Source organism: Fusarium solani (genome assembly GCF_023522795.1).
Source record: "Fusarium solani strain SB1 chromosome Unknown bctg00000000, whole genome shotgun sequence".
In the NCBI taxonomy this organism is placed as follows: domain Eukaryota; kingdom Fungi; phylum Ascomycota; class Sordariomycetes; order Hypocreales; family Nectriaceae; genus Fusarium; species Fusarium solani.
In genome coordinates this window covers 4,808,391-4,820,843 of record NW_027072157.1, presented here as the reverse complement: position 1 = coordinate 4,820,843, position 12,453 = coordinate 4,808,391, and the positions used below count along the sequence as shown (strand labels likewise).

The following is a 12,453-nucleotide window of genomic DNA, read 5'->3' as shown; positions in this document are numbered from 1 at the left end:
ATCATCACTTTATTGGAACGTGTTGAAACTCCAAGTCACGACCTTGGCCGAGGCTGTGCAACACTGTTGAACGTGCCTTCAGGGACTCGCTGTTCCGAATCTACAACCCACACACTCAACCATTGGATGTAGGACATTGCACGTCCCCATCCACGACGATCCTGGTTGCTTGGCCGACAACAACCCTGACAGGTTAACGCGACACAGCCTTGTGCAACATGCCTTCGCCTCCCCCAACGCAGCCCGTTGACGAGAACCCTCCCCTTGAGGACGGACAAAGAAGCCCTTCTGACTCTCAGGACGCCGCTGCCATGTCCAATTCACAGAGGCGCCCTTACGCCGCCAGCAAGACACCAGAGCCTCATGGAGATCAGCAGGCAGCGAACTCGGATCCTCCAGATACCCCCGGCGTTCTCGACCCCTTTGACTGGGATGAGTTTGAGGCGCGTTATGAGAGTGCCTTGCGCGACGCCGACGAGCATGAGCGCGAAATCTTGAAAGAGGCCGAAGCCCTCTCCAAGGTAATTCCGTCGCCCTTTTGTTGTGCATACAGTCACTGACGCGCAGAAAGTACTTCAAAGTTTGGGCTGCTGCAGCTTCGGCTCATGATGATGAACGTGCCGCCAAGCGTCTCCAAACGCGAAGACGGTTTGTGAACCTATCAGAAGACAGGATGGAGCGGAAGCAGGAGCACTGTGAGTTCCGATGGTTACTGACAAATTCTGCATGTTTCTAACACATTTCTAGATGATCAGGTTGTGCGCGCCTTTGAAAATGCCTTGGCTCTCCTCAAATCACAGTAGGCTTTGCTGCGTGCATGCACTCTGACTTTTGGGGAAAGGCGACCGTGGCCGATTCACATTGAGCCTATCTGGCGGTTTCTGGGCTTTCTCTGCTATGAAGGACAACATACCCCCTTACTTTGGTACTTGTTTTGAGGCGGGAATGGCCCTCCCAGGCAACTTTCTTGGAGCTCGCCTCCATGGGTGCTCTTGGTGGTTGGCACGTGACGCAATTCCAAGTCTGGACGCGTCTTCCGCCAACCTCAATCTCGTCAAACCGCGAACCTCATTTTTAGGTGTCGCGCCCATGAAAGCAACGACATGACCCAACAACGTGATGTGAGCGCAGAAGCTGAGTATGGAGTGCCGAACGTCTCCAAGGTATGCTGTTCTTTCGAATTAATCTGATGAATCTCGCTGACATCTCTAGGATGACTTGTTTGCCTTTCATGAGGCGCACTTCTCACAAGCTTCCATCACTTCCTTTGGGGCAACCTTTATAAATCCCCCAGACCAGCAGCACACCCAAGATGACATGGACTACGATGCGTGGGAAGAGGAAGACGATGGTTTGGGTTACTATCCGGATGGCGTGAAGCGTACCTTGACAGACGAGCAAATCGAAATCTTTCGACATTCTGAGCTCGAAGCTCTCCGCAAGAAGCAAGCGAAGGAGTCCGACACTAAGACAGTTGGATCCTCGGATGAGCCGATGGACTTGAGCGACGACAGTCCTGCACCTACTCAAACCGAAGCAACCTCGTCTACGCTGCCAACTTCCTTCCAAAGCAATAAGAAGAAAAAGAAGAAGAAGGGTCCCAAGCGTGGGCGGCCTGAGCCAAAACCGGATCTGCGAAAACGCACCTGGGATGTTGTCGACAAAGGATTAGATTCACTTGACTACGACTGAACTGAGCCTTGAACGGCATTGACGGTTCTTGGATGAGACCCTGGATGAGGGTCAGCGACGGCCAGAGGCCTCGCTTTGTGCGATGCATGCACACCTTGACAACACTCGGTAAGCACTATTTTCCCTTTTCACTTTGTCCAATCCCATCATGATGAAAACCTTTGTATCGTCATCCTTAGTCGGATCGGGGCTGGAGACGTATGAAGTATCGGCTTCGGCTGATGCTGACGTCTTTGCAGCCCTGACATGTCGAGCAATTAATCTTCTCTCTGAGATGCGAGATGCTTTACTTGGTCACTTTTGCAACATGATTCGTGTCTTCAAGCTGCTGACTATGGTTATTGGCTAGGCATGTCACCATATGGTGTTCGCATTAGCTCACTTTAAGTCTGGTGTGAATGACGGCAGGACTGAGAGCTCATGTATGAGCTTGGTCTTGAGATTCACTTTTAACTAGATGCTAAGGCGAATTGAGTCGTTGAGACAAGACGTGATATTATTTTGGCCACTGCCGCAAGGAATGAGTGAAGACGACCGAGTACCTGTAGATGCAAACAGAGTGCCTAGGTACCTAATACACAGCTTGATCCGGCCCTACAAAGTCCTCCCTAATGCAATATGTGACTAGCTTGTTACACCGCATAAAATCAGCCTTTTGATTGACAGCATACCGTTTAACATTGCCTGATTTCCAATGCCCATGATGTCGCTGCATTCATAGAGAGCACATGCTCAAAGCACGGTTGTTTGGTTGGAGGCTGGGGGTGCTCGTGCCACCAACAGCAGGAGCGATGCCTCTACAAATGCCTTATCGGAGCAGCCGATAAGCGCAGTGGCCAATCACAAACAGGCCCGCCCGCCAAGTGTGGGGCCGGTTCGGGCTAGACTCGTCAGAAGCCGCCGGGGACAGGACCATCCCACCTGCACCTGCCCTCCGTGCTTGACCTTGATTCAGGTTTGCAAACCCTCCACTCCATCCTCCAGCTCCGTCCAGTCCAGCCTTTCCACTCGCTTCGCCCAGACAAGGTGAAAGGCCGAGGCTTGACTCTTCCACTCGAATTATATACCCAGGCTCTTTCCCCCTGGGTTTCGACTTTCGTCGTCTTCTCGTCCATACTTTCCCGTCTTCCCCGTCTGCGTGCGTCGTCGGTTCGCGACGCCCCCTCACTTCTGCCCATCATGGCGCGCGTCTACGCCGATGTCAACCAGAACATGCCCCGCAGCTACTGGGATTACGACGGTGTTAACATCAGTATGCTCATCCTGCTCTTGCGCTTCCGCTCGACGACACGGCTGACAAAATTTCGACAGGCTGGGGTGTCCTGGAGAACTACGAGGTTGTCCGCAAGATCGGTATGTGCCCGCCCCATCCCTCGTCCGCGACCGTCCGATTTCCTTGAGTTATTAACCCTGGGTTATTCGCAGGCCGAGGAAAATACTCGGAGGTTTTTGAGGGCATCAACGTTGTCAACTACCAGAAATGCGTCGTCAAGGTTCTGAAGCCCGTCAAGAAGAAGAAGATTAAGCGAGAGATCAAGATTCTGCAGAATCTTGCCGGTGGCCCCAACGTCGTGGCCCTTCTCGATGTTGTGAGGGATTCGCAGGTTGGTACTCTGTGTTGTTGGCAATCCAGAAGAGATACTAACCGCAGTCGCAACTGCAGAGTAAGACCCCGTCTCTCATCTTCGAGCATGTCAACAACACCGATTTCCGAAGCCTGTACCCCAAGTTCAACGACATCGATGTTCGTTACTACATCTTTGAGCTGCTCAAGGCTCTCGACTTCTGCCACAGCAAGGGAATCATGCACAGAGATGTGAAGCCTCATAACGTTATGATCGATCATGAGAATCGCAAAGTTGGTCACGCCACCTGCTGTCCTTCCAAAACACACCGCTGACCTGTCCCAGCTACGTCTTATTGATTGGGGTCTGGCCGAGTTCTACCACCCCGGTACCGAATACAACGTCCGAGTTGCCTCCCGCTACTTCAAGGGTCCCGAGCTTTTGGTCGATTTCCAGGAGTACGACTACAGCCTTGACATGTGGAGCCTGGGAGCCATGTTTGCCTCGATGATCTTCCGCAAGGAGCCATTCTTCCACGGCAACAGCAACTCAGACCAACTTGTCAAGATCGCCAAGGTTCTTGGCACCGATGATCTCTTTGACTACATCGACAAGTACGAGATTGAGCTTGACACTCAGTACGATGATATCCTGGGCCGCTTCCAGAAGAAGCCCTGGCACAGTTTTGTCACCTCGGAGAACCAGCGCTTTGTCTCGAACGAAGCTATCGACTTCCTCGATAAGCTGCTGCGATATGACCACCAGGTTTGTCCAAACTCCCAGTTTGTGAATCTTATTCTCTAACTCGTATATAGGAACGACTCACTGCCAAGGAGGCACAGGCCCACCCTTACTTCAACCCCGTCCGTGACCCCGAGGTCTTCAAGCAACACCTTGCAGCTGCCAACGGCAATGCCAACAAGCCCTGAGAGCCTCGGCTCTTTTTGTCCCCGATAATCATTCACGGTGGTCAACCTGGCGGCATCCCCCTCACCCATGATACCCCGGACCGGCGGTTTTAACCCTGTCGGCCTTCACCCCCCTGATAGGATGTTCATACTAGGAAAAAACAACTTGTCAACCGTTCGTTCCTCCGTCCTATCCCCCTGTGAAAGTGAATGGCCTGGCTCCTGGATGAGGCTCGGGGTCCGTGAGGTATCATCCCACTACGTGGTATCTCACAATTTGGCGTGACAAAGTGTTGGGTCTAGGACGGGGGGCTTGCGTTGCCCCGTGGCAGTCTTGGGTTGGAGAAATCCTGGGTTTGGAAGAATGACTTTCTGGCAAGGGGGCGTGGACGAGACAACGAGGTTTTGGCGTTCCAGGGTCTGGGCGGTTCTGGCACATTGGGACGGAGGGAGGGTTGGTGCATATCTAATTGTCAACGGACATGGCCTTACTGGCTTCGACTCGGAACAATTTGTTTTTATCATGGTCAGTCTTTATGCGGTAGCGTCATAATCTAGCAAGCATTCAAAAGTGCCTGTATCGATGAGTTCATCTATGCATTGCCTCTATCTACACTTGGCTATTCGAAGTGACCCCATGAATGACGTTCCGTCTTACACAGGTAAGCAAGTAAAGCAAAAGCCACGCCCGCATCTGTATCCATCTACTCCACAAGTCCTCAACGTGCCGCCAGGCGTCTTGACGGGAGTGGGTGGTTCATTACGGCGTTTTCTGCTCGGCGTTCGATGCAACTCTGTGGTCAGAGAAGTGGACTTCCAGATCTTGTGCGTAGATGGACGAGCGCTCTTCTTGTGAGAGCTCAGCCTCACTTTGCGGGCCAGCTCGTCGCGAGAGAGGTCAGAGTCGGACTCGGAGTCGGATACAAAGGAAAGAAGGGAGCGGCGGGAAGAGGGCGCCCGAGTTGTTCGGATGGAGGTGTGACGAGGAGTGTGGGGTTTAGAAGAGTTGGATGGCGTTCCCGCGGCATGGATGACCCTATCCTTGTTCCTCTTAGGGGTTGATGCTGGTTGGATGGTGGGATCCTGAGGTGTACTCAAGGGAGGTTGATGGTCTTGGGTTGGAGGAATAGCTTCAGCCGGAGGAGGTGGAACTGCTCTTGGAGGAGAGGAAGATTGGACAACCATTGGAGAGACAGCCTTTGAAGGCAAGTTAACCTTTGGCGGAGAAGTAGCCTTCGGTGAGGCGGTGTTATTTGCTGAAGGGACAGTGTTTAGAGACGAGACAGCTTTAGAAGGTGAGGCAGTCTTCGAATTAGAAGCAGCCTTCGGAGAAGAGGCAACCCTTGATGAGGAGACAACATTTGTCTGAGATGTAGGTTTTGCCACAGGGTCAGCCTGTGGAGACGTAGACTCTGCTGGGGAGACAACTCTTGAGGTAACCTTTGGCAAAGAAGGGGAATTTGCTGAAGAGGCAGTTTTGGCTGGGGGTGCAGCGTTTTCTGCAGGGATAGTCTGTGGCGACGAGGTAACTCTTGCTGGTGAAAGCGGGCTGTTGATAGGGATTGCTTCGGGTTCCTTGTTGGGTCCTTGTGATTCCTCCACGTAGGCATCGTTTGGCTGCAGTGTTTCTTTCGACCCTCGAGACCTAAGACGCTTTTCCGACGTCACCCCTTGAGCCTCGAGATCGGAAACACCCTTCGGCTTCTTCTTTTCGAGCCATCTGAGCTCTCGAGACATGCGGCCGGGCTTCTCAGCCTCTTCAACTGCCTCCATCTCAACGTCAACCCCAGCCGAGATCTCCTGCCGGGGAGCTTGGGGCTCGTGGGTCTGCAGTTCAGTGATGACCTCACGCGTGACAGTACTCGACTTTCTTGGTCTGCCGACCCTGCGCTTCGGAGGCGGAGGGGACCTCTCTGGCGAAACTTCCGATTTTCTAGGTCTACCGGGCTTGCGCTTCAGGGGCTCAGAGGCGCTATCCAGCGGAACCACGATTGTGGATTCGACTGGCACTTCTGATTTTCTGGGTCTGCCTCGCTTCCGTTTTAGGGGCTGGGCAAGAATACCTGGCGCGGCTGTATCTTTGACCTCGTCTTGGGTAACTTCCATAGGCTCAGCTTGAGGCGTCTCGTTATCATTGGTCCCCTTAGCATGGTCGACCTTGGGGGTGCTATCCTTGTCCGTCGAGCTTTCATGTTCTTCCTGGACGCTCACCAACTGAGGAGTGGGTTTTGAAGACATGATGCGTGGTTTAGGCACCATGACCCTCGATAGCACGAGCGGTGCCTCATCATCGGAGAGAGCCATACTGGGTATGGTGTTGTGATTGGGAGTGCCCAGGTTATCTTGTTTGTCTGCGGGTTGAGAAGCTTGAAGTTGAGAAGCCTGTGGCTGTGAAGCTTGCGGCTGTGAAGCTTGTGGTTGTGACGGTTGAGGAGCACTGCTGTTAAATGGCGTTGCCGTGTCTTGAGAATCTGGGATGACTTGTCTCTGAACAGCTTTATCCATTTCTCTTGGAGCCTCCTTTAGTGGAATTTGCGGTGTTTCTTTTTGGGCCGGAAGACTCTCATCATCAGTATTATCGACACTTTGAAAGTCTTGCCGGCTCACACGATCGACTCTGTGAAGCTGAACACTCAAGCTCTGACCGGAATTTCGCCACTCTCTTGCTTCTGCCCAAGAGATTTTGCCCATGTATTCCACTTGTTTCCTGGCTCGGCCAGAGCGTCTGCGATTTCCGTCATCTTGCTCGTGGTCGTGTGAGGGTACTTTGATAGCGTTCCCTGCCGTCTCCTCGAGGGCGTTTTCCACCGGTTTTGTTTTAGGGGGTTCTACTACCGCTTCTTTCTCCTTTGAGGGGATAGAGCTGCGCTTCGTAGCAGGAGAAGAGCTAGTTGTCCCGGAAAAGATCAAGTCATCGTCTTCGTCACTGGCATTGATAATCCGATCATTCGCCAAAGCCTCTTGGGTTTCTGGCTGTTGCTCTCCCGAGTTTTCCTTGTCATTACCATCATCGCCCCCCGTTTCCTCGTCTGCCGCGGTATCGCTGGGGTTCTTACTCGGCTCGGCATGGCCTTTCGAGGCCTTTTTCATGAAACCAGCCCGTTTTGTCTTTTTGACCCAGTTGCGTCCCCAGATAGAGGTCTGTCCATCATTCGTGGGAAACTCATATCTTCCTCCGTTAAACCAGGGGCCGGGCATGCTTGGAGGCATGTTGTAATAAGGGGGGATGTCATCACGACCCCAAGGATTCATGGGAAATCCAGGCATCATGGACCATGGCCCAAACGGCCCGGGTGGTGCGCCATAGCCGAGAGGAGCGACGGGCCCAAAAGGTGCAGGAGGAAATCCAGGAGGGAGGGCATCGGGCTCGCCGTCTGTAGAGCTGCGGGTTTCGGGGGACAATCGCTTGTCTTGGTTTTCGGTGCTTTTTTCTTTTTCATTGCCAGTTGGCGCAGGAATAGAGTCTGATCCTTTTTCCATATCACTGGGATTTGATGTGACATTTGGATTTTCTTCCCTTGTCCTGGAAATCTGGTTGTCGTCTGATTCTGGGTTTCGAGGTTCGTCCACTTCGTCTTGGTTGTCGGAATATTCGTCTGTCAGGTCCTCGAGCAATATTCCTTCATCCTCTTCGGCATTGCTGTCACCATCCATCCAAAGCCCCTCGACATCTCCCTCATCGCGCATGTTGCGCAAGTGACCGTTGTTCACGACGATTTCCCCGGTTTCCATGTCGATCTCGTCACCAACTCCCTCGAAATCGCGGCTGTACTTTTCGATAATGTGCGCCATCGTGGCTTGAAGCTTGTGGTTGGCATTGGCTCGTTTCAGCGCAAACTGGATATCGGGGTCCCGTCGAACAGTAATCTCCTGCGGGTGGGAGGCGAGTTCGTCGTCTTCGTCGTCATTTTGGCCGAGTGTTGGGGGTGAGGGGCCTTTGCGTCGTCTCTTTGCTGGTGGTTCCATCTTGACGACAATAATGTGAAGTCTTTCGTTTTCTGGTAAGTGTGGATGTCACTCCCTTTGAGCGCAACCTAGAAGGTGCACATGCCCTCGTTCGCTCCTGCTTGCATTCTTTGGATAAGCGATGGATGGTTGGAGGAGCAACTAGAGGGGCTTGAACGCGCCATGACACGCTTTAGGCCCTTGCAGCGCGTAAATTGATTTCTCTTTGGAGGTCCATTTGGCGGGGTTCATCCCAAGGGCTTCAGTGAGCTAACCCCTGTAGCTTTGCTTGGAAGATGGAGGGGTGACATGATGCTGCGACACCGAGGTTGGCCTGGAGCTGTGAATGTATCAAAACAAGCCTTTATTTGCTTGCCAAACTTGAATTTCCGGCAAAGTTTTTTATATCAATCATATTCGAGAGTAGAAAACTGTCTCAGGCTACCTGAGCATTTGTCTTTCACACAGTAGGGATGTAGTTACCAAGTAGTCAGGTGCCATCTGTGGTAGCTCCTGGCTGACTGTCCTGCCTGAATCACAACGTCACCGCTAGGACCCTCCACTTTGACATTAACACAATCATCCCCAACCCATATCTGTCACTACAGTATTGCTGTAACTTGCCATATCCACCTTTTCTATCGTCTACGCCTCTTCTAGTTGGGATCTTGAGCACTCAGAGCTATGCGCGGTCGTTGAGCCCGACATGAATTGCCAGAAATGCCGTCAGCCTCTCAGGCTAGATGGCTCTCTCGAAGACCTCAACCCTGCCGCCTACGATCTCCTCGTCTGTAAGTGCCGGTTCTTTCGCCTCATCGCGAATATTGGACACTCATCTAACATTGTATTTCAGCCTCCACATCACCAGAAACGCCTAAGAAGGCCACCGCATCTCCCTCCTCGACGACACAACCACAGGACCAAGCGCGCAAGTCCCTCTACGACAGGGTATCGCGGAACACCGGGCCACCGACTTTCAAGCGCAGTCATGGTGGCCATCCTCGCGATTCCTCCATGTCCTTCATCTACTTGACCGAGTCGCAAGTCGCAAACCCGCCAAGCCAGGGAGCCGACCGACCCTCAACACCTCCCACACTACGACGCGCAAGCTCCAGCAGGGGTACTACAGACGATCAGGATGCACCCATGGGCAACGAAATGGGCAGAATAAACCGCCTCTTCGAGATTCTATCTGGGCGATCCGACATCGACCACCCAATATGCGTCGAGTGCGCAGATATGCTCGTCGAAGGCATGCAGAAGAAGCTGGAGGCGGCTTCGCGCGAAAGAGATGGATACGTGAAGCATCTGAAAGAGGCCAAGGCGAACCAGCCGACTGAAGAGGAAATCAAGGCACAAGAAGAATCTCTCCGGAAAGCTGGACAAGACAGGGATAGTGCCATGTTGGAGCTGAAGAAGCTAGAGGCAGAAAAGGATGCATTGGACCAGGAGCTCGTTGCTCTGGAAGAGGAGGCTCGGGAGCTCGACAAAGAGGAGGAACAGTTTTGGAGGGATCGCAATGCCTTTACGACCAAGATGGCCAAGTTTCAGTCAGAGAGGGACAGCATCAACGCCAAATACAGCAACGACTCACAGCTCTTGGAGAAGCTGCAGCGATCCAACGTTTACAACGACACGTTTTGTATCAGCCACGACGGCAGCTTTGCTACCATCAACGGTCTACGTCTTGGCCGATTGTCTAATAAGCCGGTAGATTGGCCAGAGATCAATGCCGCTTGGGGGCATGCGCTTCTCCTGTTGGTGACGGTGGCAGACAAGCTCGGGTACAAGTTCGATGGGTACGAACCCCAGCCCATGGGAAGCACATCAAAGATCATCCGGTACGAGACGCCCAACCCTGCGTCCAGCCGGCTCGGCACCCGAACAGTCAATCCACCGCCTAAGAAGCACGTGCTCGAGCTGTACAGCTCTGGAGATATGCCTCTGGGGCTGACGTTCATGCACCGTCGATTTGATAACGCCATGGTCGCCTTTCTTGAACTTGTGCGACAGCTGGGTGCATTTGTGCATAGGCAAACGGATGCTACCGGCAATCCGCTTAGTTTGCCGTACAAGATCGACGGCGACAAGATTGGAGATGTGAGCATCAAGCTTGGAATCGCCCAAGATGACGGCTGGACCAAGGCGTGCAAGTTGACATTGACGTGCTGCAAGTTCCTGCTCGCACACGCCAGCAATGTCACGACGAGGGCAAGGGCCGCCGGCGCATGATTCGATGGCGATATGGTTACTTGATGGGCTATTGTTTGGAGTAGACTTGATGACATGGTGGGTTATTACACAGTTTGGAGTTTGGAGTCTCAGGACTGGCGCCGTCGAGTATGTATCATAGTATGGCCACTGCCATGAATATCCGCCTTGGTAAGATGATCATGGTCATCTCGTGTTTAACAATGATTATTTGAAGCGATCAAGCCCGGGCATTGTTCATTCTTTGACGAGTGTTTGTTCTGTCGTTATCCCACGATTCGAGGCTAGTTGTCTAACTACCAACACAGCGCGTTTGTCTACCCAGTCTCGTCCTTTTGATATTCGCCATAGCGGGCGATATTGACCCCCGTTTGCCCAGCCATCTACCAAACACTTCTCAATGGTATTGTTGATGTCTTTCATAGGTCTTTGTATTGTTGGCTGGACTCAAGATGGAAATCCTACAGGCGAACTTGGTCAACCCTCACCTCAACCATCTTCTTTGGTTTCTCTCAAGACGCACGATACCTTCATCTGCGTCCCCTCTTCATTCGCAAAGCCTCTTTCGACTACACTGGTTTCCCCTAGTCGTTCAACATGGCTTCATGCGCACACTGCGGAAAGGAGGCAACTCTGGTTTGCAGCGGCTGTCAGAACGTGCCCGAGTATATCCCCGGAGACGCTCCCGGCACCGTCTACTGCAACCGCGACTGCCAGAAGGCACACTGGCCGGTGCACAAGTCTCTCTGCAACATCCTTCGCCGCCGCAAGGTCATCCTCCGAACTGCCACGACCCTCAAGGCCGCCCTCCTCGTGTACAGAGAGACCGTGTTCGACATGGAGCTGATCAAGCTCGAGTTCCGGGATGGTACTCTTTTCATCCATCAGAAGATGCGAGACATCGAGGCTCGAGCCAAGCGCGGCCTGTTCCCTAGCGATGCCACCGACAATGTTCAGCACAAGGAGGCAGCCCTTCTGAACAGCCAGTGCACTATGGCCATGTCTCTGCTTTGCCCCTTGACCCGCAAGCTCCTCTCTAGTAAGACAAGCCCAGTGCACTTAAGGTGGTTCAGTACTAACATGTCGTGATCAGAGGTTGTCTCGACTCTCGAGGTCGTCGACCTGGACATGGGAAAGCCTCTTCTCGATGTCAAGTTCGTCCCAGCTCCCCTGATCGCCGTCCCTCACACCGTCGTCGCGGTGCGATGCCCGGGGCTCAACGAACGCTGGATCATCGACACGACCGGCGCCCAGTACGGCTTCAAGGAGGTCCTCATGCCCTTCTGGCAGTACCTCGGCGTCCACGACAGCCAGCAGCTCAAAGAGGCCTGGGACTACGACCTGTCGGCCGAGTGGGACGTCGACCACATCTCCAACATTGAGTGCCTGACCCGATCCCAGGCTCAGCGTGACGACCTCGAGCTTGAGCGCAAGATTCGACGACACTTTTATGCGTTTGCCGATGAGAAGATTGATCGGGGCTTGCTCAAGGGGACTGATGCTCAGTTTGAGGTGAAGCTCACTGTCGTGATGGAGGATCTGCGTGCGCACATGCTGAGCCTTGAGCTTTGAGGGGAAGGGGAGGAAGTGTTATCGACTCGCCTGTTATCGCGATATTAGTAGCTTGATCGGTGAGGTTTATCAAAACGAGCATTGAAGGCGTTCAAGGGGAAACGAGCTAGCCAGATGGTCTGGCTCAAGGCTAACCGCAGGGCGGTTTACGGATACGGTCAACGGTTACCATAGCCTAGTCTAACAAATGGACCACAACTTGGCTTTTCTTATACGTGCATTACCTTGTACTCGTACAGTTATCTCCTGCACCTTTCCTCTCCTTGATGTTCCACTTTCTCTTTCATCTATCCAATACAAGGCCATGATACAAGGTGCAGAGCATCAACACGGCATCGCCTGGGCGAGGAGCATGGCTTACACCCCAGGCTCCCAGTGAGGGGCTGTGGAGCAGGGCTGAAAGATCGCGGCATCTCATTGGTGATAGTGGAACCTCATTGGTGGTGGTGGATATGGCTTCACGCTAAGGTCCAGGGGGTGAGACGACGTGCATTCTCGACTGCCGCAGGAGCCCTGTGATGCCTAATCTGCACCACTCACCACTCACGGTGCGACACAAA

At 53.1% G+C, this 12,453-nt stretch overlaps 5 protein-coding genes across 5 annotated transcripts; 4 read left to right on the top strand and 1 right to left on the bottom strand.

The window, feature by feature from the left end:
* Window positions 1-218: 218 nt before the first annotated feature.
* MRS44_001519 (uncharacterized protein) lies at window positions 219-1,692 on the top strand (the record flags this gene model as incomplete). The annotated part of the gene is made up of 5 exons (XM_065623729.1): window positions 219-521; window positions 572-695; window positions 748-799; window positions 1,079-1,163; window positions 1,213-1,692. The coding sequence occupies 5 exons, from the start codon at window positions 219-221 to the stop codon at window positions 1,690-1,692; spliced, it is 1,044 nt and encodes a 347-aa protein (XP_065480157.1).
* Window positions 1,693-2,871: 1,179 nt separating this feature from the next.
* On the top strand, window positions 2,872-4,186 carry MRS44_001518 (uncharacterized protein; the record flags this gene model as incomplete). Its single annotated transcript, XM_065623728.1, has 6 exons — window positions 2,872-2,944; window positions 3,004-3,045; window positions 3,118-3,296; window positions 3,344-3,550; window positions 3,603-4,022; window positions 4,073-4,186. 6 exons carry the CDS (start codon window positions 2,872-2,874, stop codon window positions 4,184-4,186), a joined length of 1,035 nt encoding a protein of 344 aa, XP_065480156.1.
* A 633-nt stretch (window positions 4,187-4,819) lies between these two features.
* On the bottom strand, window positions 4,820-8,131 carry MRS44_001517 (uncharacterized protein; the record flags this gene model as incomplete). Its single annotated transcript, XM_065623727.1, has 1 exon — window positions 4,820-8,131. One exon carries the CDS (start codon window positions 8,129-8,131, stop codon window positions 4,820-4,822), a length of 3,312 nt encoding a protein of 1,103 aa, XP_065480155.1.
* Window positions 8,132-8,816: 685 nt separating this feature from the next.
* On the top strand, window positions 8,817-10,342 carry MRS44_001516 (uncharacterized protein; the record flags this gene model as incomplete). The annotated part of the gene is made up of 2 exons (XM_065623726.1): window positions 8,817-8,901; window positions 8,964-10,342. 2 exons carry the CDS (start codon window positions 8,817-8,819, stop codon window positions 10,340-10,342), a joined length of 1,464 nt encoding a protein of 487 aa, XP_065480154.1.
* Window positions 10,343-10,918: 576 nt separating this feature from the next.
* MRS44_001515 (uncharacterized protein) lies at window positions 10,919-11,893 on the top strand (the record flags this gene model as incomplete). Its single annotated transcript, XM_046272006.2, has 2 exons — window positions 10,919-11,360; window positions 11,415-11,893. 2 exons carry the CDS (start codon window positions 10,919-10,921, stop codon window positions 11,891-11,893), a joined length of 921 nt encoding a protein of 306 aa, XP_046138212.2.
* Window positions 11,894-12,453: the final 560 nt, after the last annotated feature.